The sequence below is a fragment of the Furipterus horrens genome, unplaced genomic scaffold (genome assembly GCF_987537825.1).
Source record: "Furipterus horrens unplaced genomic scaffold, mFurHor1.1.pri manual_scaffold_13, whole genome shotgun sequence".
NCBI lineage: Eukaryota > Metazoa > Chordata > Mammalia > Chiroptera > Furipteridae > Furipterus > Furipterus horrens.
The window spans coordinates 5,425,587-5,448,463 of NW_028327183.1; the positions used below are offsets into that span (position 1 = coordinate 5,425,587).

Below are 22,877 nucleotides of genomic sequence, written 5' to 3' on the forward strand. Positions count from 1 at the left end.
GGGGATTAGTGGTAGCCAGAAGCTGGAGAGAGGAATGAGGTGTTACTGCTACTGCTAGTACAGGACTGCTTTTTGGTGTAATGAAAATGCTCTCAAATTAAATTGTGATGATTGCGTAGCTGTGTGTTTGCACGCTGAATCGTATACTTCAGAAGTGCGAATTGTGGATATATCTCAATAAAGATATTTTTAAAAACCCCTTTTGGCGTTCTTTCTGATCAGTCCCCCAGCATCCTCCCTGGCTTCCTCTCCTACTCTCTTCTTCCTCCTTCCTTCTACCCCATGCACACTGCCCTCTGTTTCAGTTCCTCAAACTAGGCAAATGCTTCCTGCCTCAGGGCCTTTGTACCTGCTGCTCTCTCTTTGAACTTCCTCCCCCACCCCCCCAAGTGTCTGTGCGGCTGGCTCCATCACTTCCTTTAGATCTCTATTTAGACAGGACTTTCCCAAGAGGCTTACTCTGGTTACTCTACATAACACTATCTCATTGCCTGTTGGCGTTCTGTATTCCGTTCACCCTGTTTTATTTTTCTCCACGCCACCTACCACCATCTGACATACGATACATTTTGTGTCGGTCTGCCTCCATTAGCACGCATACTCCACGAGGCAGTGACTTTGCCTCGTTCATTACTGTATCCGCTGCAAGGTAGGCCCGATCTCTTCACGACACCATCTGCATGAGAAAGGCGCAGATTTCCCTTGCATTCGTGGTGTTTGGGGAAGGCACTGTCTGTACTTGAGCGGGCTGTTCAGTGTGCCTGTCTGATGCAATGTTAGAAATCAGCGGCCTGGGAACAGCCCCTGTGGGGAAAGCAATTCTGGGTCAGAGGGCGGAATGGTGCTTCTCAAAGTTACTGTCGGAAAACTCGTGCTGGAGATCGGTAAGTTTTCCCACGTGTTAAATCATTGGCGTTATGCTAATACAGTCTGTACGGTTTGCTGATTTTCCTAATATGCCTCTGGATTCAGAGCCTTTACTTCTTTCTACTTAAATCTTCATTGACAACAGTCCCCCCCTACCCCCAGCCCCGCTGGCCTCCTCCTATCTTTTTCTGTTTTAGACACTGTTAAGGGTTCATTTGGAAGATGTTTTCTGCCAGAAGATGACTGGCAAAATAAAATTCATCACCGGAAAGCAACTGAGGAGTTAGGGACTTTGATTTTGCTTTAGAGCAGTTTATGGGGGGGCACACCTCTTTTGTGGTTATTTAGGAATGCAGAGGCGGGGAAAGAGAGAAAGGGAAATATAAGCATGCTTTAAAAAAGTTTTCAAGTTTGAGGGGCCCTCAGAATCGCACTTCTTTGAGCCCTGTTTTCTCTTACTGCTTCCAGGCTCAGGTTACAGATGTCCTCGGTTGCCTCTGTAAGTCTGTAACTTTACCACGTGCAAGTCAGTAGGTGGCACTGAAGATCCGTCTCCACACAGCGGCGCCGGGAACACTCTTGTTATCTTGCTCCGGCCGGCCGACCGGATTTCTAGGTGTCAGGGAAATTGTTTTATTGGTCGAGGGCATAGAGTAATATATTCATCTCCACCCTGGGCAGCTATTTAATGCCCTGAAACATGCCCCTCTGGTGGCCACGGCCTGTTAACCGTGCTTATTTGGTGTAATAATTAGCAGGATTCTTCACTAACAGGGGTACTTACCAACACCTCTCATCTCCCCTGCGCTTTCGGACGTGATGGATCGTACATTCTGCAGGGGAAGTCGGGAAGGTCAGAGCGTCACCCCTGGCTAACAGGGGCTCCTTTCTGCCCAGTCGTTCTGAGGAGGTTTATATTAACTTGCTTTTGAGCTTCTTCAGACCGGACTTGCGTGGAGTATAAACATATCGGGGCTTTTATGTTATGGCCCAGCGAAGGTTGGTAAACACAACACTGTTAATTTTCCAACTCTTGGAATGATAGAAAGATCAATGATTAGCTGCCCAGATAATTGGACGGCACTCGCTGCTCGGGCCGTGTGTGCTGGGAGGCGTCACGGGATCACGGGCCTGCCATAGGCCCCGCGCTGTAAGATAAGATCGGAGAAGAAAATTACACAGGGAATTTTTTATTTTTCCATGGTTGTGAGCTAGGCCCCATTTGATTCTTTGCGGCTTTCCTAGCCTATCCCTCTTAGGGTGCTAAGATTTCTACACCAACAATTTGAACATTTACTTTAGAACATGGTTTGAGTTAACTGACAGAAGACCAAACAGGAGAAAATAGGCTTAAAGCAGGAAATACTTTGGTTGGGCCACTGACTTACCCTCTGCGGCCTTAGAAGGTTGTTTACCTTCCCTGTGCTCGGTTGTCACGTCGCTTAAACTGGAGACTCTGATCCCCACCCCCCGCCAGGTAAAATGAAGTGCAGACGCCTCAGAATGCCTTTGCTCCTATTTAGCCCTCCAGAGGGACGTAAGATGTTGTTGCAACTACTTCAGAAACCAAAGGGGATTTTTCTTGGTTGATTCCGAGTGGTGGAAACCTTGTTTTCAAGTTTTCGCTCTATTCTTTGTACTGTGTATCAGATATTTTTACACTTGGCTCTTCTGCCTTTGTTTAAACCCATGTATCAGCCTGGATTTAGTTGGAGGAAATGAACCACGTAAGATGGGGAAATCGATTCTTACCAAGTCAGCGGGAGGACCAGAGAAATGGGCTCACGGCTGAGCTGCGAGAGGTCGGCTTTGAAACTATAGCACAGACGGGCTTGCCAGGCGGGCTGCTAATCCCCCTCACTCAAGGGGGCCAGGAATCAGGAACCACTGCTGGACTGTGGATTTTTAATAATGTGCCACTGTAGCTGCATTTGGGGAGTAGCAAGGAACCACCATTACCGCCGGCATTTGAGTATTTCACTTGCGGCCTAGCCCAGCAACCAGCTTAGCGGACCCTCCGTGGATGTGGTGTTAATGACCTTGTCTGTTTATTTCTCTCTATGGCGCTACCTTTCCCACGATCTTGGCGCCATATTAGATTCCAGACCTACTGACTTAGGGTAGTTCTGGATCCTTCTCCATTTCCACTGCCACCGCCCTGCTGAGGCCCAGCTCACGTCCGCCTGGGCTTTTTTATTTTTCCAGTGGCCTCCTTATCTGCATCCCTGGCCTCTAGTCTTTTTTTTTTTTTTTTTTTAAACTCATCATATTATTAATATATTCGTGTTTAAAAAACAAAACAGAAAATCAAAGGGCATGCTCCATTGTGTTTCTATCCTTCTCAAAAGCCTTTTGTGACTTCTCCTTCAGGATAGAATCGCGACTACTTCACTTGACTTTCAGGGTCTCTGTCATCCAGATCCATTCTGCCATTTAACGTTATTCTCCCCCTGCCCCGCCCCCCCCAACCCCAGGCCGTGGAAACCAAATTTGAGACAAAAGCTCTAATACTGGTGTCTGAGAGCGCCTTGTCCTTTACTGATTTTTTTGGCTTTACGCCCTGTGTTTACTTTTCTACTTTCTTCCCATTTATTCCTGCCCTTGGTCACGTCAGTGCGTGGTTCCCCCCTCCTTTCTTCACACTTCTATGGCACTGTTTACTTGGACATTTTTTTGGTATTACCTGTATTGTTAGTTTTCGTTTCATGACTGTATACCCTCTTTTTTCATGCAGACAGTATAAATATTTGTTATGGGTTTGATTGGCTTGTTGACTCTTTATGGTTGAGACGTTGACTTGCTGGGGGGAAGTGAGGCGGGGGTGGAGGGTCAGTGTGGGGGCTGAAGCAATGCTCTCGCCCCGTGATTTTGCCCTTTTCATTTTTAGTGAAAGGACAAATTAACTGTTTGCTTTGAGCAAGCTAATGCTGTGTTTTGTGGACTTAGTGTTTGAAAAGGGCCCTTGGCTGGAAAACCCTGGAGCGGAGCTCCTGACCCTCACTCGCTGGGCTGGCCGGATCCCACGTCTGCGCCGCGGCATCGCAGTTTGCTTCAGAGCCGGTTGGGCAACCGCAAAGGAATCTGTCTGTGGGTTCTTGCCAGAGAGGAGGAGGAAGAAAGGGTTCTGAGTAAATCAGACATGCAAATTAGCAAGGCCCCTGGGCCTTAAGTAAATTACACAACCCAGCCCAAAGAAATGGTTTGTCCTCTTTCTGCTTTTCATTTGTGCCGGGGTGTGGGTGAAAAAGGCAGCGATTATGGATGTGCTTTAAGCCAAAATTCTCCACGTCTTGGCTTCAGGGTCCTTTTACACTTACGCTGCTAAAAATGACGGAGGACCCCCAAGAGCTTTTGTTTTTATGGGCTCCATCTATTGATCTTTGCCATATTAGGCACTAAAATTGAGGAATGTAAAAACAGCATTAAGTCATTTAAAAAACAGCACAAAAATTGACCACATGTTAACAGATATTTTTACAAAAAGCGACCATTTCCAACACACACACAGAACAGCGAGGAGAATGGCATCGTTTTACATTTTTGGACATCTCTCTAATGTCTGGCTTAATGGACCCTGGCTTCTCGTGCCTACTTTTGCATTCGGTTGTCGCAATGTGTTGGTTTGATTGAAGTATCTGAACACTGTCCAGCCTCACCCAGACACCAGCGGAAGAGAGGAGTATTTTAATTGCTCCTTTGGCTGTTAAATGTGGATCTCCTTTGATATTACACCAGAATTCAGCATCGTTTCATACAGGTTTAGTTGCGGTGTGGGATCTGAAACTGTATCGGTGATTTTCCCTACTCTTTCATATGATTATTTATATCATTAGCTAGTGATCTATTCTTGTGCTTTGAATGGATCTCGTACTCATGCCTGATTGGAAAATTGCAAGTTCCCTGAGTCAGATCTTTCAAACATGGACACATTTCATTACACAGTGCCGAAGTTCACGTTCATTAATATCACCCACAATCATATCAGGAAAGCCGTGAAGTATTGGGAACCTGTCCAGTGCAGGGCGGCACATATAAAGTTTCCATATTTCTAAATTCTGGCTTGAAAACTCGAGTTTTATCATGGGCAGCAAATGCAGTCTGTTGAAGCGACGGGCTCACTTATTAATTTTTGAGAACACGCCCGCCAAATACCAAAATGAGATGAACCCTATTTGTTTGTCAGTCCTTTCTCCAGTAAGAATGGACTCCCATGGCCAAAGTGAGGGGTCCAGTCCGCACCTCAGTCACACGAGTGTGTTCTTCTTGGAGACGGCTATTTTGCTGTGATGTCATTCAGACGTCCTTTATGTATATTTCCCATTTTGTCACACACTGTAGTAAAGAGACAGACACTTAACATCCAAGATTTGATACATTAATAACTTCTACTGCTTCATCAAGGACACCGACTTTTTTCTCTTTTTCTCTTCTTTACCGGAAGGCAGGGTGGGGAAGAATGCAGTGACGATGAGGGGCTTGATTAGTGCCGGTGCGCCTGCGGTTTTTCCCACCTCTCTTCTGAGCCGTTTGTCCTCATGTCCTCAGAGTGAAAACACACATAATATTGGGATGAAAATAACGTCGGTCTCGCGGGTTCTGGGCTGACCCCCTGCGCTGGAGTCTCTAGGAAGACTCGACTAGTTAGCCATTCCTAGAACGGAATAAGCGTTTCCTGGTTGATATCTTCCAGCCAATTTCCTCTTCCCTCTGGCACTCTGTGCGAAGCACCCCCGGAAGAGGGCTTCCCTCCCATGGGGGGCTTGCACTCCCCGCAGGTCTCACTTCCGGGGCTTGGTCGTCACCTTCCTTGGTGATTACGCATGTTTACATTAGATCGGTCGGTGGTGCTCCTGTGTCCGTTGTTGTTTGGGACATTCGTGGGGAAAGGCTTCTCTAAGAAGAGCCTATTTGGGGCAACGTGTGAAAATTAATTCAGGTAGTCGGCCTCCTGCGCAAGCTTTTGATGGTTTTATTAGTTAGCTAGTTTGGTTGTTTGTTTATTTGTTGTGTTTGAAAGGTAACCTTCTGTCTGAGTCCCGGATCGCTGTCAGGCTGTCTGATTTCCCCACCAGCAGGCATCATCCTTCCCTGGAGCGAATATAGTTTGGACTCCAGGCAGCAATTAACTGATCATGTAACAGAAGAATCCCAATTTTCCAGTTTCTGTCTCCCTGTTTTTTTTTAACTTCTTGGGTGGTTGGGGCACATTATTGAAACAATTATTACATTTACTCAAGAGTTTGTCTTTTCTATTAAAAAAAAAAATTCCATCTAAGTGCCTGGCGGTGAAGAGGAGGAGAGATTGTGTAACCCGAGTCTGCTCTTAACTCGTCCTTATTGTTAAAGAAGACTGATCCCTTTGTGCTGAAGCTTGGCACTCAGAAACGGTTTTAATTTAACAGTCCAGCTCCTTTAATAGATCAGTTCTCTATTGTGTTTGGATTTGGTGCGTTCCCAGCGTGCTCTCTTAAGCTGTGGGCTGCTCTGGAGAAATTGGGGTGGGGGTGCCAGAGAGGCTTGGTCATTCTGGGTATGAGTTACTGCCGCCCCCCCCCCCCCCCCCGCCCCCCAGTTTCTTGTTAATTAATGTCAGACAGGGAAGTTCATCACCACGTGTAAGTGGCTGTTCTGTGGCAGGTACTCTACCAGGTGTTTTGCCCAACCCCCGCTAATCCTCATGGGGACTCCGATGTGTCCTGGGCCTGCGTCCTTCTCCCGCTGCTGTGACCACTGTGTAGACCCAGTCTCCGTTGTCTCTTGCTTGGATTTCTGCACGCGCACCCCCCCACCCCCCATTGGTGCCCCTGCTTCAACTTTTCACAGACGCCTGCCCTCCCCAAATCCATTTCCCACACATCAGATGGACTCATTTTAAAAAGGTGAATCACCAATTTTTGTGTTCCCCCCTACTTAAGGTCCTTCCATGATTCTCCATTGCACACAAAATGAAATCCTGTGCGTTGGCCGAGATCTGGCTTCTGCATGCTGAGAACTCATCAGCCACCCCCCAACCCTCACCAGCTTGTCCACTGTGCTCCAGACACGTTGGCCTTCTTTTTGTCCCCCAAAGCCACCAGGCTGGTTAGACAGGTGCTTCCTCAGGGCCTTTGTATCAGCTGTTCTTCTTGCTTGGAACGCTCTCCCTAGATCTTTTTTCTGGGCCTGGCTGCTTCTTGTGATTCGTGCCTTACCTGCTCAGTGTAGCTTCCCTGATGAGCCCACCTACAGGAATCTCCCTCTGTTATATCATTAATTTTATATTAATTAAACCACCCGATGCAATAGAGAGTCAGGTCTGTTGTCAGATTGTTTGGGTTTCAGTCTTGACTCTGTGACTCATTGGCTGTGTGACATTGGCGAGTTACTTAGCTGTTCTGGGCTTTGGTTTTCTCCTCTATAGCATGGATATAATCATAGGATCTCCCTGCACTGTGAGAATTAAATAAGTTAATACTTATCTCCTATAATGTTTTCTGACACATTACATATATGCTCAAGAACTGTTAGCTATTATTATTTTATGAGTAGTATTATTAAAATTATTTTGTTTTTTATTTATATGGCTACTTGTCTCTTCCCTCTAGGATATAATAAACTTTATGAAGGAAGGAACCTTATCTATTACCTTCACGAATGTACCTCTAGAGCCTAGAACAGAGCTTGATATAAGTAGCCACGCACTAAAAATGTATTGATATTTCTATCATTATCCCTATTTTAGGAATTGTGTAATCAGGGTTCAGAGAGGCAAAGTAACTTACGCAAGGTTACGCAGCCACTAAATCATGCTCCTGGGGTTTAGACTGATTCCTGATTCTAAAGACTCGTGTTCTCTTATGCCACAACACGTAAATGATATTTCTTTACTGCAAACTCTGTCACGTTTGACACGGTTTTTCAGACTGCCTTTTTATATAACTCCCGATATGACTCACGAAATGGAAGCAACCATTTATGTGGCTACGGGAGGTCAAGGCCAAGAGTTAGCGCCAGAAGAAAGTTCAGAAAGTGAGATGTATGCAAACCTGCCAGATTCAAGGGGTGGAATAAAAGTTATCCCGACACCTGCCTGGGGGTCAGGTGGCCTGAGGAGACCCCTGTGCTTTGACTTCTGAATGGAAAGGACCCCTGAGGTCAGGAACCCCTAGTGTCGGTGGGCTCCTGTGCCTCTCTGGGCTTATCTCTCGGGGCGGAGGCAGAAGTTGAGAATTGGAGACACCGTCTCTTGTGACTTCCAGGAAACAGTTGGCCTGAATCTGCCTTTCATTTAATATCATTGACAGCATGTGATAGTGGTCCTTGGTCTGTGGGGGCTTCGTGGGTTTATAGCCCCCCCCCCTTTTTTTGTAAATGATGGAAGTGTGAGAACTCATGACCCAGAGGAAAAAGTACAGACTTTGGAGGATGGCAGGGCAGGGCTCCGCTTTCCGCCGTGCCGCTTCTTGGCTGCGTCATAGCGCTTAACTTCTGTACACCCATTTCCTCATTTCTGCCCTTGGGATCCGAGCGAAAAGACAAAAGCGAGGCCTTGGCTGATGTGCCTCATGGGGCGTCTCCAGCTCGGATCATCGGCCCTTTTGAGAATTTAATAAAAGCCGCGGACCCTCTCCCCAGAAACATGCATGTCCACTCAAGATGTGGCATTTGATCTTCGTGGGGTTCAGGGAACCTCTGACAATCAGATGAAGAATCTCTGCTCTGGACCTTGTGGGGAAAGCCTGTGACTTTTTTTTTTCTTTCTTTCTTTTTTTTAGGAACTAGACCAGTACTTGGCTTCCTGCAGTCTCTTATTAATGTTTGTTGAATGAGGGAATTTAACTAATTTCTGGATTCCTTAATCGCCTTGAACTTGATATTTGGTTTCCTCTGCCCGGGGCCTGCGGGACAGAGCCAGCTTCATAACGCCGAGTGGGCGTGCCCGGGCCCGCCACACGGGGGCAGAGAGACCAGAGCCTGCGGCTCTCCTTGGGGAAGCTGAAGAGGTGGGCTCAGGAAGTGCTTGGAAAGTATTTTCAGGTGATCATAATCGAGGGGTGGCAGCTCAAAGTATTAGGACACTGGACGGGCCATCACAGCGCGGGAAGTTTTGCTAACGCATCTTTGCTCAGAGTCTATAAAACTCTTCGGGCTAGAAAGTCTTCAAGATCATTTAATCTAATTCCTCCAGATCGATGAAGTGGTTTGTCCAAGGTCACTTAGCTGGTGTCGTGGCAGAGCCCCGGGCATGGAACTCTCAACCTGTACTCCCCCGGCAGCTTCTGCCCCACCCCCAGGGGAATCTTCCTCCGCTCCTTTGGTGCCCTTTAGCAGCCTTGGAGACCAGTCGCAGCCATTTTAATGCAGAATCACCTCGCTGTCTGAACCTGGCTCGTTCCTGAATGTTTCCTCCCTGTCTCTTTCTCCGTCCTCCCCACGGGAACGGGAGTCTTGTCTGTCTTATTCAAGTCAGTATCCTTAGAGCCCTATCCAGAGAAGGGGTGTAATCGGTTTTGGTTGCATGAATGGATGAATGAGGACGAGTTACCCTGGTGGTGGTCTTCATAGTGTCAGAAGAGTTGGGGTTTCACTGCATGTTTATCAGTAATTGAGCCAACTGCACATCAGACACGCTACCAGGCACCGGAGGGAATGAGATACGGTGCCTGGCTTCAAGAAGTGATCACGGAAAGGCAAACACAGCCCGCTGAAGAGCAGCAGACCAAATCTGGGCGCAGCAATTCTTTCTTCCATACGAGTGCATGCTGCACCCCTGGGTGCCGTTCACCTGCTCTGCTCCGTTAGCGGCCTTTCTGCTGACGGTATTGGCGTTCAGGTTTCAGGTTCTGTCCATCCAGTGGTTTCTAAAGAGAATGGACCATCACTTCTGCTCAGGGACTTTAGCATCAGCATATACATACCGAGGCGTCCCCGCCCCAATGCTGGTGATGCTGAGTCATCACCCCCCCCCCCCCCCCCCCCCCCCCCCGCCCACGCACGCCGGAAGCTGCGCCGAAAAGCAGGCAGGTAGCTCCACAGGCAGCTGTAATGAGGGGCCGGATCTAGGCAGGCACCACTGCTTTATGGGTGAGCGTTGGTCTTAGAACCTGGACCTAATATTCCTCTTCCTCGAACATTTCAGGGTTTTTTATTTTTTTATTTTGTGCCATACGTACTTCTGTTCAAGGACGCCCTGCAAATTCAAATAGTGTGTGTGCTCTCTCTGTAGGTGCGCCCTGAAGGCTCCTTCAAGTTGTAGACGAAGGAATGGGAAACATCAAATAAATGACCCCTGAACTGGTGCTTGCCCCCCTTTGGCTGTCCTTGCCTCTTCCCATGCGTGGGTTAGCTCTTTGACTGGACTCAGCATGTAAATTGAGTAGGGATTGCTTCCACGGTGCCTTTCAGGGGTGCATATATTTTTGCGGAACAAGGGATATGGATTTGTGGTTTCCCAGGACTCCTCTTCCTTGACTGGGCAGAAGGATAGTCGGGCACCTCTCAGCAGACCTGGAAATAGGTGAGCTGTCAAGGTGTTGGCAGTGACAGGCTCCTCTGGGTGGGACTCGGGGCACCCTACCAGCACAAAGGAGAGGAGGCTTAAATGATTTCACATTTGGGTTTTACTCATAATAATTCCTCGAAGCGCAAAATTGGGGGTGACAGACCTAACAGGCAGTTGCCAGGTAGATTTCATTACCAGGCATTGACTAGATAAATGATATTGCTTATATTAAAAAACAAAACAAAACCAAACTAAAGAAAAACATTAGCCTATCCTTAGAGTTAGAACTCAAATATTGCAGATGTGTTTACACATATTAAAACTGTTTCAGGCCCTGACTGCTGTGGCTCAGTGGATTGAGCGCCAGCCTGTGAACCAAAGTGTCGCTGGTTCGATTCCCGTCAGGGCACAAGCCTGGGTTGTGGGCTGGGTCCTCAGTTGGGGGTGTGCGAGAGGCAACCACACATTGATGTTCCTCTCCCTCTCCTCTCTCTAAATATAAATAAATAAAATCTTTAAAAAAAAAACCCAACTGTTTCAGAAACATTAGTGAGCTCAGTTCAGTTACCTCTGTCAAGGAGGTGGGTCCAGAGTGGGAGGGGGATGTGAATTACGAGAAACTGGGCCAGAGACGAGGATTGGTACGCAAAGTTGTTTTCGGATGGGAGTCGTACATATCAAGTAGCCTTTGGACAACGCTAAGCTCTAGATACCCGTGTTAGAGCTATGATTTTTGACACATAGGAGGCTGTATGTTACTTACATGTGTGTAACCAGCCTCAGTAGACTTCACATATTAGTAACTTGATTGGTTTCATGAAAATATTTTAAAAAGGCGACTTGAAGCGCAACAGGAAAATCTGAGGATCAGGTCGTTGTAGTGTTTTCACTCGTTCAAGAAGAGCTTGGTGGGTGCCGTCTTTGTCCCGGGGGTCCCGCGGTGAGCCCGGCAGGACGGCCGTGCCGGAGGAAAGGGGTGTTTGCCTCGGTTGGGTTACCTCTTAATCCCAGCAACTAGAACAGTGCCGGGCGCAAACTAGACACAAACCAGTTACTGAAGGAAAAAGAAAGGGAGACACACTTGACCTCTGCTTTCATGGAGCTTGCGGCCTAGAGGGGAGACAGACAACGCGAAGTACAAACGCACGCACAGGATCTATGAGAGGGGGTGACCAGGGTGGTAGGCTGGCCAGGACAGGGCTGGTTTGGGAACGGATCGGTGAGGAGGGGGCAGCTCTGCACAGCTGGGGCAGGCGGGGGCGGGGGGCAGTATCACTGCAGGAACAGAAGGAAGGCCTGCATGGCTGCAAAACGGTGAACGAGGAGGGGGACCTGCAGTGACTTGGAAAGCGAGGTGGGGGCTGGGTCATGCCAAGGACTGTAGTGGGGGCCCGTGAAGAAGGCAAAAGGTCTTAAGCAAGAACGATCTCATCTCGTTTTTCTTTTTAAAATTTAATTTTATTTTTCAGCTGCTGTTGGCATTCAGGGTTCTCGCGCATTTGTTTCAGGTGGGCAGCGTACTGGCTAGACAGTCATATACTTTCCAGAGCGGTCCCCCTGCTATCTGACGCGCCCGCCTGGCCCCGGACAGAGCCCTTGCAGCATTACCGACTCCATTCCCTCCCTGTGCGGTCTAGTTTCTTAAAGAAGAGGTTGCTCTGACTGCTTTGGAGAGTCGACCACAGTCCGGAGGACACTAATGGAATGTTGCAGGCGAGAGATGCTGGTGACGTGCCCTCAGGGGGTAGCAGTGGGGACAGAGAGAAATAGGTGGATGTGGAATATATTTTGGGATAAAAAAAATCACTGAGAGGTCTCAGAGCTGGATGAGAAAGTGGATGCACACCAGCGCGCGTGCGTGCGTACACACACACACACACACTCTTTTCATGATGAACCTTTAAAAAGCGTTTGGTAGATTTTGAGATCCCTGCCCCTGTGTGAGAAAAGTGCTGCCTTTTGAAGTCTGGCGAGCGCCAGGCGAGGGGAAAGCGGGCCCGAGTGGGCCCCGCTGTGCCTCTGTGGTTTCAGGCGTTGCTGACAGTGTGGCTTTAAGGGCAAACGGCAGGCAACACACACCGTGCATCTCCTGGCAGGTCAGAGCATCATGAAAACAGACTCAGGAAGTTCAGCTCTGGCTCTTGAATGAAACAGGACCCAGAAGAGATGATCTGGAATCTCGTTTTTGAGACAATGTGCTTTCTTATAAACACGCCCATTAGCGGTGCGTGTGGAATGCATGCTTTGTTATTTCCGGGCCCTTTGCGCTGAGCGCGGTGATCTGCTCGGACTGTCTCTGTGACTGTGGGGTTTGAACAGGAAACAGCCAGAAACGGCGGGAGTGGGAGCGCATGAAAGCGACGCGCTCGGACACCTCGTGCCGGAACCCGCGGCGGCAGAGCGGCTGTGCGGGACTCGGGCGCTGGCTCTTTAGAACCCTCGCCCTCGCAAACAGCATCCACCTTCTGTTTCCGGGGCCCCAGAGGACCTGCGTGTCTTCGTGGACACGTGGCTACCCACGCCGTCCCCGGTGGGTCAAAGAGAAAAGTCAGGTGAAAACAGCTCCGGCGCTGTCGGAAGAGGCCCAGCAGCAGAAGGGGCTCCTCTGAATGGAAAAGGCCGCCGATGTTTGCGACTCTATTTTGGTGTTCGGTGGTCGGAAAATCACCCCAGAGGTGACCCGGGAGAGAGGTCCTTGACTGCCGCATGCCTTATCGATAAGGACACGGAGGGGTTGCCTGACCCTAAACATTATGTATAAATGTGCTTCTTGGCCCAAGGAACATTGGGCAACTATAATTTAAAAGATTTCTTTTCGCTTCCTTTGGCATTAGGTTTCAGAGGAATGGTGGTCAGCAGGAGACCCGTGATGGCTCATTTCAGGCTGACTCATGTGGTCCCGGCAGATGAAATCTGAAGGACATTTGGTTAGAACGGAGGGCGTGAAGGCCGTGTGGGCCGGTTAAGTTTTTTTTCTAAGCTTTTGAGGTCTCCTCTCCCCTTTCTGTCTGATCTGCAAGTCTGGTATATTTAACGAATCGTATAAGCATCTTTCATCTTAGGCTGTTTGGTGGGTCCCTGGCAGACTAGGTGAGTCAAGTGAAATTACAGTTCAATCACGCCAACAAATATCACATCAGGGAGAAAGGCAAACGAGTCTCGTCTCCATGGTGAGGGGTGGAGGTTCAGACCAGCCAAGGACACTGAATTATTCATTGCTGCTGGGTTGCGACAGAGCAAATCCGGAGATGTGTTCTGCTGATTCCATGTGATCAGATAATTCTCAGGCTGGCTCCTTCACTTCCTGTCCCATCAAGTCTCCCTCCACCGAGCCAGAGATTCTGGGTGTTCAGAAATGCCAGGCTTTTGTGTAGAGGAGTGGGATCAGGGTGAAGATCAACAAGAAGCAAAATGGCCACGTTTCTTCCCCATCATGCGATGTTTCGTCAACATTCCTGGGCTCTAAGCACTGAACTAGGAGTCAACTGTACAGATTCTTGAGTTTAGGAAATTATAATCTGATGGGTCGTCTTCAGATTGAATTCTTAACTAAATCTGTGACTGCTTTCTCTTCCATCTTTGCTCTTTCCTTGCTCCTGACCTCTTGTTCTTTGCATCCCTTTGGCTACGTGATATTTTGCTTTTGATACAAAATTGGCCTTCGTCATGCGCAGCCTCTGTCTCCATTTCCCTGTCTTCTCGGAAAATGCTTCTTTAGTCTCCTGGGGGCCCTTACCTCCTGGGCAGTAGGGAGACCTTGGGTGCGTGTCTCTTACTTGGACATACACTGTGCTGTATCAGTAAGTGTGCAAATGCATTGCATTTATTGTCTTTTCCCACTCAAGCATGTTGTGTCAGTAATAAGAACCAGGTGCTGGAATAAATTCATCACATGCCAAATTGTATTTTGGAAGCAAAATATCGTCGTTTAAGACCGTAGTACATTTGCAAAGCTGTAATACAGTGCAGTGCGGAAAGCTTTATCGAATTTGTTATAGCTGTGCACCTTAAAACTCTTCATCATCACCTGTGGTTTGTGCATGTGTGTGTTTGTGTGGGCTCACTTACATACATGCAGATATACGAGTATATATGTGCCTGCTGACATACATGCACACACTTTCCATTTCTCTGAGCAAGAACTGCGTGTGCCAGGTTTGGGGCCGAAGCGGCTTCTGTGGACGAGAGGGAGACTGGGGGATGGAGCCGTGGGCATAACCTCGTGTATCGTCTAACCGGTAATGACCTGCAACATGAGCTCGAGACCCACAGACTACTCAGGGAACGCAGGCAAGAGCATTATTTTTCCCCCTAATGAGCTAGGTCGTCCTCCAAAAGCAACAAGTCCTGCCTGTGTTTTCAGAGCGCTGCCACGGAGCCCTGAGCCTCCTTGTGGTTTCAACACGACGCGGAGTCGCTCCGCGCTCTCAGCCCAGGAAAACGCGACAGTGCTCTTGGAACTCGGCGGAGGTTTCCTGACTTGGAAGCTCGGGAAGGCTCTCGTTTCTCATTAGGCAACTGCTAATGTTTTTCCTCGGCTCGCTGCATGATGCCAAACAATCGTACAGGGCTGCTGTGTTTGGAGAACAGTGTGTGGCCTCAGACACGGAAGGTCATGTGTAGGTTAGTGCTCACGTCAACTGCGTATGTGAGTTTTTCAGACTTTCTGAACTTTTTGATTTCTTTCAGATTCTTCTGCTTCTTCTCCTTCTTCGTCTTCTTCTTCTTCTCCTTCTTCTTCTTTCTTCTTCTCCTTCTTCTTCGTCTTCTCCTTCTCCTTCTTCTTTTCTTCTTTCTTCTTCTTTATCTTCTTTTTGTTTCTTGACCTTCACACATACCGTTCATAGTGCCTGGAATGCATTTTTTAAAGAAAGAACAGTGCCAAAATAGACATAACACAGAGTACCATCTTCACCTCTTTAAGTGTACATTTCAGCGTCATTAGGTACATTCGTATTGTCGCATCAGCCTTTGCTTCCTGTATCATAGAAGCATCCCACCATCCCAAGCTCAAACTCTGTCCCCATTAAACAACGACTCCATGTGCCTCCCTCTTTCCAGCCCCTGGCGACTGCCGTTCTACTTTCTGTCTCTGAACTGGACTATATTTGGTCCCACATGTAAGTGGAATCAAGTGCTGTTTGTCCTTTGATGACTAACTCATTTGGCTTCGTATTGTGCTCTTCAAGGTGAGTCTGTGTTATAGTATGTGTCACGGTGTCCCTTTAAAGGGTGAATGATACTCTGCCGTAGGAATATTTCACACGTTGTTTATCCATTCACCTGCTGACGGACCCTTGGGTTGCTTCTATCATTTGGCTGTGGTGACTAAGGCAGGTATTTCTCTGAGACCCAGCCGTCAATGTATTTGGGTATATACGCAGAAGTGGAATTGCTGGATACTGTGGTAATTCAATTTTTAATCCTTTGAAGAAGGACTGCACCATAGTGATGGCACCATTTTACGTTCTCATCAGTGGTGATGCCCCATCCGTGCTGATACTTGTTATCTTTTCCCCCTTTTTTTTGGGTAATAGCCGTCCTCATGGTTGTGAGATGGCATGTCCCAGCCACTCTGTCCCCCTTCCCTCTGCTGTGCGAACACCTACCTACCGATGTTCCAGTGTTCACCTCAGATTCTCTTCTTCAGGAAAGCACCCCCCAACCCAAGAGCTCCCTGCCCTGCCCTTTAAGTTAGGTGCCTTAGTACCCCTCTGCTTCCTGTATCATAGAACTTCATGCGTCTGAGTGTTGGTGTTTAACCGCTCTGACACTTACAGCACACGCCAAGTTCCACGGAGGCAGGGAGACCCGTCCTGACACGTCTGTCATGCTCACCGTTGTGTCCCTGGGACCCGGCTCTCAGTAGAGGCCGCGGCCGGAATGTTCTCGCTTACCGTTAAACAACCCCCACCGCGCTGTCAGGTGTGGTCTGCGCTTTTGTAGATAAACTCCTGTGACTTCACCTCCCAGCCCTGACATTTCCTAGCTCCATGATCTTGAACCAGGTATGTTATCGGTCTTGGTTTTCATGTCATTAAATTAAAAAAATGGGGACAATGATGTCTGCCTCCTCCTCATCAGACTTTCGTGGCGATTACAAGACTGAGCATAGATGGAAGTGCCCGTTCCAGTCAGTAAACACCAAGGAAACCGGTGAGAAGAAGTGGGGGCACGGGACGTTTCTCGTCTGGCTGGCGACGACGTTCGCTTAAGATTAAAAACAGGAGGAGCGGACTTCAGGAAGCCAGGAAGGGGAAATGTTAACTCTGATTCTGGGCTTATTGAATCCCAGGGGCTGGTGGCGACTTTCATGTTGCAATATCCTGGAGACCGTTTTAAAGGCAGGTTTGGGCTGGAGACGAGGATTTATTTTGCGAGTTCTCATTTTAAGAAGATGAGGTTGCCTAAAGGAAGAACGTTCTCGAAGGCGAGAAGAGGAAGAAGGGCAGGGAAGGCCTGCTGGGAAGGGCAGAGGGGCAAACAGGGCCTGAGAAGGAGACAGCATAGGCTAGAGGCGTGAAAGTGGGGGCTGTTACAGAAACTGGGGGCCGAGAGGATTCTGGGAAAGTGGCACCAGTCGCTGTGCCCGGTGCTTCCCAAATGACCAAGAGGGTGACTCTGTGTTTTGGCAACTGGAGTTGGTCATTGACTTTGGGAAGAATTGTTGGCATCAAATGGCACTGGTAGGAACCAGGTCCTAGGAGGGGTCAGGGCATTTATTCTGGGCATTTATCTTACATTGTTCTTCCGGCAGTTGGGGAGGGAAAGAGGATATAGCAGCTAGAGTGGGAAGTAGGGCAATCCAACGAAGCATTAACTAATGAATTAATTAACTAATGAATTAATGTAGTTAACTCTTTAGTTAATTAATTCATTTTAAGGTGGCACGATTATTTGTAAAGTCTAAGATAACATGAGTGTAAAGGATGAAGACCTGGCTGGTGTGTCTCAGTGGACTGAGCATCGGCCTGTGAGCCAAGTGTCGCTGGTTCGATTCCCAGTCAGGGCACATGACTCGGTTGCACGTCAGGTCCCCGGTTGGGGGCACGAGTGAGAGGCAACCACACAGTGATGTTTCTCTTCCTCTCTTTCTCCTTTCCCCGCTCTCTAAAAATAAATAAATAAACAAACAAACAAGTAAATAAATTATTAAAAAAAAAAGGATGAAGACAACAGACCTGGAGAGAGGAGGGGGCTGCCCCATGATGTAAAGGAAATGGAACTTCGAGGACTGGCGCACGACCCCAGGGAAGGCAGGAAGGAGGGGGCCCCTCAGACAGACGCATCGTTAGTCTTTTTAGTCTATTTTAAAGTTTTATTCACACCCACACTGAAATAAAGTGTTTTGTACTCTTTATAGTGTTTGGCTTGTAACAGGAATTGTGTAGACGTTGGTCTCTTGACCATTTAATTTAATCTTCATAAAAGCCCCGTGAGGCAGGCGTGATTGCTGTATCTGTTTTATAGATGGGGAAACCAAGGGCCAGAGAAGTTAAGTAACTCACTCAAGGCTACACAGCTAGTAATTAGCAGAGGCAGGATTTGAACCTATAAGGTCTAATCCTGGAGCCAACACTTTGGACCATTATTTTAGGCCACGCTCTCTCATCTTTTTCCCTAGTGGTTGGAGGCCACGTAGAGAGGTAGCTATACATCTGCAGTCAGCCTGGTCCTCTGGTTATGACATCTCTGGCTGGGGCGTGGTATTGTCCAACATAATGAAATCAATCATGTGATCGGTTAGGTTGCAAGCCTTGGCACGTTGGAGGAAGAATAAATACATTCGGATTATTACTCACTTTTTATCCGACAAGCCAGCATGCGTAATTTTTCATTAGTGATATAATTAGAAGAGAGAACTTGAGCACATGAAATGCACACATTGAAATAAGATCAAACACTTGCCCGTAACGTGACGGAATTTAATGCAACGCCTCAATCAAGAAATTGCAATAAGAGAGAGTGTGTATTGACTTTGTGGAATCCTGGGAATGAATAAGCGAAAACCAAAAGACACATCTACTTTGTATTATAAACCTCTAAAGTAGTTATTAAAGAACTTATTCTTCCAGGTGGTTTTCCTTGCCTTTCCTTACAGCTAGGCAAAACTAATATTGCGAGAGCTGTCTCTGCAGCGAAGGGATCTTGTGTGTTTTCTTTTTTGAAGTAACACGTCATGCCTGGTATAATTCAGTTGTGGCTACACAGGGGGAGTATCTAATGCCTGCTTATGCGGGGTCTGCTGCGGAAGCTGCAGAGAGCCAGGGAGGGACAGCAGAGAGCCAAGGATCATTAAAGGGACAGTCACTGCGGTCACGTACTGATGTCATTACGGCAACATCATGGACTTCTGCTTCCCCACGGCAGGGCGTGTGCCCGTGGTTTAATGGGTCAAGCTTTATAACGTGACGAAGGAGTCAGAGATCCTGCTGGTCTCCAGTGTGGCTATGGACCATTGCCCTGCGAGCAGGAAGGTGCTTGGTTTGGTTGTGCGGATGCCCAGCTGGGGGAGACCCCTGCTGGAGTCCCAAAGCGCTCTGTCCTCGGCCCTTCGAGTAGACCACGAAGGTATAAAGTTACAAGGCGGAACGTGCCCTGACAATTGAAGTGTGACCGAGAGCCTCTGACTTTTCCAAGAGGAGAGTTCTCTGTCCTCTTGGAGGGGTAAGGGGTGCATTATTAGGTCCTTGGAGCCAGAACGCAGGTGCAGTCGCACCGAAGGAGCTTTAATTAATCTGTTATCTCTGGTATCGTTTGGAATGCAACCGCCCCAACTCTCATATTCATTTGCAATATTATGGGCAATATTATGATTGTGAAGAGGAATCCAGGGTAAGTGGTTATCTCAGTTTTCAGCTGAGTACTTGGAGGCAGCTCAGGAAAGTTCTTGTTTACAAGGCAGTTGCTCCAAGTAAAGTCAAGAGATGTTAGAATTGTTCCAAGTCATTATCCCTGAGCAAAGAAGCCAACATTTCATTTTGTTAAAGGTGCTTGGTGCTTTGGTACCAATATTATTCAGGTGTGGACACCGCCCTGTCCCCAGAGTGCCAGTTCTTTCTACAAAATTTTGTTTCTTTTTAGATCCTGTTTAGCTGCTTTCCATCGTAGACATTGTTTCTTTTCTGGAAACTTCCTTGTCCTTTTGAAGCTTGGACTACATTCTTTTTCTTCTTCTTCTCTCTCTTTTTTTTTTAAAAGATATTATTAATTTTTTTACTTTTTAGAGAGGGGAAGGGAGAGAAACATCGATGTGGGCGAGAGACATCGATTGGTTGCCTTTTGCGCACCCCCAACTGGGGACCTGGCCTGCAACCCAGGCAGGTGCCCTGACCGGGAGTCAAACCAGTGACCCTTCAGTTCTCAGGCCGGCACTCAATCCACTGAGCCACACCAGCCAGGGCTGGACTATATTCTTAAATCTGATGATTTTAAGTGGGAACTTAATGTCGTAAGTTAGTAAGACAGTTTTTGATATTCAAATTATTATATGAAGAGCTAAAGTATATACTTTGTACCTGTTGTTTTACTTATTTAAGGAAGTTTCCATAGTAATTTACGAGAACATGGAATGATTGTGGCTAACTCTGTGGAATACTTGGGAACGTGTGAGTTATTGCGAAAGGTGCTCTCTCAGAGAGGACATTCTGTAAGTGCTGGAAAACGTCGTGACAGCTTGATCCAAGAGAATTCCACAAGGAACAGCCGAATTGGTTGGAAAGTTGCTCATAAGAAAAGAATGGAGAAGAAATGAAGAGAATTCTAATCAACTTGCATAAAACCCAGATTCATTGTCTTTACGTGGAAGCAGAGTATAGATTCTTAGATTTAAACCAGGATAAGATAAATACCCCTGCCAAAAAAAAAAAAAAGGAGAAGAAAAAATGGACAGAAGACATGACAAGAATGTCACGGAAAAGCTGCCGCAAGTGGGAGCTCATGTACAAAAAGTTATTCAATATCTGGTTAACAATCAAAGAAGTGCAGATTAGAGTGAACTTGTTTTTTCATTTATCAACTTGCCAGAGATTTAAGAGTCGATAGTCACGGGTGTGGGCATATGAAGAAATGGGTATTGTTTGCTGATGGGAAGGAAATGGATACCGTTTTCCTGGAGGGCAATTTCACAATATGAATCGAGAGTCTTAACAGAGCATACCTTTTGACCTAGTGTGAATCTTTTGCTAAAAATTTTCATCACAAAGAAATTGTCTGTGCCTTCTTGTCAAATGGTAAGCTCACAGTGTGTGTATGCCTTCTGCTCCAAACATACGTATCAATGACAGATAACACGTTCAAAGGATAAAAGATAAGGAAAGAGTCATACCTGGGCTCACAGGCAACATACTGCTGTGGACTGGAAGGAGGAGGTGAGCTGGATCGAAACCACAGTCCTGCCAGCGCTCTGAGTGTGGAAACAAAAAGTAGCAGCTGTGAGTTTGGGTCCTGTGCGATCACAGGGACTAAAGGTCTCCCCCTGGAGACGGGAGGACAGAAGCAGGCCAGCCGTGCGAAGCCATGGGTGGCGGGGAAGGTGTACTTCTCATAAAGGGAGACTGAGGAAAGAGCGCCGTGTTGGGGAGCTAGCTTATAGGGAGATTCGGGCCTAGAGGGGTGGGATAGCAGGGGTGAACCTTCCAGAACAGAAAATGAATTCGTCTGATTGGTCGTGGAGTAACGGGGTGAGGTTGTAGGGCTCCGCCTCCCCAGTTCATGAGGTGTGGTCCAGGACTGGCGGGATAGCGGGCCTGGTGGGGGCCATGGCGGAGCCGCGATGGAGGAAAAGGGGAGCATAGGTGGGGGGGGGAGAGAGACAGAGAGAGAGAGAGAGAGAGAGAGAGAGAGAGAGAGAGGGAGAGAGAGAGAGAGAGAGAAGGAAAGAAAAAGCAGACAAAAAATGTCCACTCAGAATGAGTCTTCAAAACAAAATACCAAAATGCCTGAAGAAAATAAATGCTAGTAAAGATAGCTAACAGAAACAACAGTGAGAATAAAAGGTCGTTCCAGAGGAGATTAATTTTATAGAGAAGTCAGTCAAAGACTGAAATAAGCATGTTCACGAAATTCACAGGGGTAAGTCCAGGCATCCCACTGATAAAAATGAGATTTAAAAATGCTCCAAAATGTGCAGAAGTGGAAGAACAGCTAGCCACACATGAAAAAAGAGCCATTTATAAATTTTGGGAATAAAAAGTATAGCCACAGATAATAATAAACTCAATAGATAAGATGAACTTTAAACCTGACACACTTGAGAAGAGAATTGGTGAACCAGAAGAGGGTACTGAGGAATTCAGCCAGGACGTAGCTTTAAAAGACAAAGGCTTAAAAAGAGAGAGAGACCATTTAGGAGACCCAGAGGGTATGCCGAGGGGCTCTAACATATGTCTGAGTTTCAGCAAACGTGGATGAAGACCATGATGGAGAAGAGACATTTGAAGAGCTGAAAGTTGAGAATCTTCCTTATTCATAAAGACATGAGTCCTCAGATACTTTGAGTAGTACCATCATGTTGATATTGTAGAATATAAGGGATGGAAAGAAAGAAAATCCTTAAGAGACTCAAGACATAAAAATACAGATGACAGTGGTCGCTCTCTATATCGCGGTTCACTTATCGCGGCCTCACTGTATCGTGGGATTTTAAAAAATATTACTTTAAATTATTTATTGCGGATTTTTCACTCTATCGCAGGATTTTGCGGTACCGTATACGTATGTTGTTAAAGTGACGTAGGTTTAAGAGTGTAGAATACACTCGCAGGGGGGTCTAGAACGGAATACCCACAATATGTGAGGGATCACTGTATCTGTAAAATAAATATTTCTACTACTAACAACAGATGCTAGAAGACAGGGGAATAAACTCTTCAAAGTGCTAAGGGAAGGTTTCAGTTAATTTTAATATTTAAAGCACAGGTAGTCTTTGATTCAGGAGTAAGGAAAAAATATAATATTTTCAGCGATAAAACAGCCTGGGAGAGTTGTTATCCATTGGCTCTCTCCCGGAAAACTGTTCAGTGTTGTAATTTAGCAAGAAGAAAAGTGAACCCAGATGAAGGTCTTCATTACAAGAAAGAAGGATGACCATAGAACTTGATAAAATGTATTGGAAAATGCACTTAATTATCGGTTTAAAATACTCCTTTTTGTTTTCCACTGACTACAAAGCTGAAAGCTAAAACTCTAGCTAACAACACCGATGAACGTTGAGAAAGAGGGGGTTAGCCCTGCGTGATACAGCACCAGGGACTCAGAAGAAGATGCACTACTGGTCCCACTGGTTTCTAAGAATAATAAGAAAATACGATACGTTTGATAACTAACAGATGAAATGGGTACCTATCTAGAAAATATATACACTACTTAAATGGCCTTAAGTGGTAAAAAGTCTGAACTAAAACAATGAAAAAAAGACAACAATAATAATCAAAAGTCTATGCCCTAAATGACAAGAGGTCCGTTTTTGCAGGCAAGATATACCATAGTCACGTAATCCTTAACTTTCCCCATTCCTTGTTTCCAGGAC

At 46.9% G+C, this 22,877-nt stretch overlaps 1 protein-coding gene across 1 annotated transcript in view; it reads left to right on the plus strand.

Moving 5' to 3' along the window:
* Positions 1-758: 758 nt before the first annotated feature.
* FTO (FTO alpha-ketoglutarate dependent dioxygenase) overlaps positions 759-22,877 on the plus strand; it is a 254,429-nt gene continuing 232,310 nt past the window's right edge. Inside the window, exon 1 of the mRNA XM_090260181.1 lies at positions 759-884. Coding sequence (XP_090116307.1) covers positions 774-884 — 111 coding nt within the window. The 5' untranslated portion in view covers positions 759-773. The remainder of the gene's footprint in view (positions 885-22,877) is intronic.